At 40.3% G+C, this 1,988-nt stretch overlaps 1 protein-coding gene across 1 annotated transcript; it reads left to right on the top strand.

The window, feature by feature from the left end:
* LOC104737324 (major curlin subunit-like) lies at nt 1–1,988 on the top strand. The gene is made up of 4 exons (XM_010457472.1): nt 1–170; nt 253–315; nt 413–468; nt 929–1,988. Exon 4 carries the CDS (start codon nt 934–936, stop codon nt 1,621–1,623), a length of 690 nt encoding a protein of 229 aa, XP_010455774.1. The 5' UTR covers nt 1–170; nt 253–315; nt 413–468; nt 929–933; the 3' UTR covers nt 1,624–1,988.

Genomic DNA, 1,988 nt, shown 5'->3' on the forward strand with positions numbered 1-1,988 from the left:
CTTAAGGATCAGTAACAGATCATCCATCTGTTGCTGCGATTCTCAATTTTTTTTTTTTCTCTTTTCGAATCCATCTCCATAATTGCTTCGATTCTATCGATTCGCTTCAACTTTTGATTCAATTGGATCTCTTGTAACAAAGATTTTGCTATCAAGAATCGAATTTTCTGGTGAGATCATCTTTAGATTCACAGATAAGGTTTAGGGTTTTTGATCGATTCACTGATTCTTCACTCTTTTTGCTCTCTGCAGATTCGCTTCCTCATCTTTTTCTTCGATTGGATTCTGAAGTCTAATTCTTGGGGACTGCGGACGGTGAGATTTGTCTTTTGATTTGATGCAGTTTCGTTAATCTTCAAAACAGTTTTGGGTTTTTTTTTGAATCATCTTCTGTGCCTTGTTTAATCTGCAGATTCGCTCTCAAGTTCTTCCTCAATCTCATTCGTTCGTCGTTCATCACATGATCTGGTAATTTTTTACTCTGCCTTTGAGTTTTAGTTTGTAATGCACCCAAGAACGCTGTTTTAAATTGATTAGGAACCTCCCAAGAACTCGGCTTTATTGCAACTGGTAGATTTGATTAGGAAGCTCCCAAGAACGCAGTTCTGTTTTGAAGGTTTAATCAGTATAGTCCCAGATTGTATCTGTTTTAATATGTAGAGTATTTGTCTTGTGAAGGATGAGACCTCATATATAAACCATAAATTAGTTAGTGATCATGCATTTATGCAACAAAATCAGATTAAAAAGAACATTATGTGTTGTTATGTGTCATGTTATGTGGAAACCCCAGTTGGATTCTTGAGTCATGTAAAAGTGTTGCAGGCATAGACAAGAAGAAATTGTGGGCTTGTGTTTAATTTGTTTTGGTATAAATCATTTATATCACTGTGCATTATTTGGCTGAACCCTTGGCTCTTTGGATCAGGATAAATGGAAGGTCAACAACAAGAACAACAACAAGAAATCTGGGTCGGATGCAGACTATCTGTATCAAGGTTGAACAGTTTCATTAGTATCGCCAATTCATGGTCCTTGACTGCTGCGCACCATGATGAAGGAGCTGTTATACAAGATGTTCGAGTGTGGTTCCCTGGGAGTATTCAAACCGTTGTCTTTGCACCAGATGGTAATATTGTTGGTGGGAATGGAGGAGCTGGTAACGGAGGAGGTGGTGGGAACGGAGGAGGTGGTGGGAACGGAGGAGGTGGTGGGAACGGAGGTGCACAGGATCAAGCTATTATTGAGAAACAGAATAATGGTGGTGTAGGCCAACACAATGGATATGAAGGTAATGGAGAAGATGAAGTTGACGCAGCAGCAGACGAAGAGGCAGCCAAAGTGGATGAAAACGCAGACGAAGAGGCAGCCAAAGTGGATGAAAACGCAGACGATGAGGCAGCCAAAGTGGATGAAAACGTAGACGAACAGGCAGCCAAAGTTGATGAAAACGCAGAAGAGGAAGACGCTGCCGTAGCAGAGGAGGAAAACGCAGAAGGGGAAGACGCACATGTTGAAGACGCTGCCCTAGCAGAGGAGCAAAACAATGATGAGATTAACTCAAGGAAAAGGAAGAGGACCGACAATGCATGTGTTTCAAATAAGAAAACGCATACGTCGTGAGGGTATTTCTCTTCTTCCATTCGTCTGTTCAGAGAACAAGGGTAACAATGCTTACTTAGTTAGGTGTGTCACATACATGGTCTTCTAGAGTTGAATAATATATGTTTCTGAGGGTAGGCGCTTCTTACATTCTTCTGTTCAATAGAGACGTAGAGTAAAAGTAACACTGCTTAGGTCTTCTAGAGTCGAACAGTAAATGTTTTTGTTTGGTTCAAATTTGTGTAAATGAGAGACCGCATAGTCTGTTTGGAGTGCGATGTACTAAAGAAGATTTTAGGAGTCAGTTGTATCTTCCATTATCTGCGGCTGCGCCTTACATTTGTTTCCTCTTATTTTAGAGGCTGGGAAGTTAACATTTTTTTTTT

The sequence above is a fragment of the Camelina sativa genome, chromosome 13 (assembly GCF_000633955.1).
Source record: "Camelina sativa cultivar DH55 chromosome 13, Cs, whole genome shotgun sequence".
NCBI lineage: Eukaryota > Viridiplantae > Streptophyta > Magnoliopsida > Brassicales > Brassicaceae > Camelina > Camelina sativa.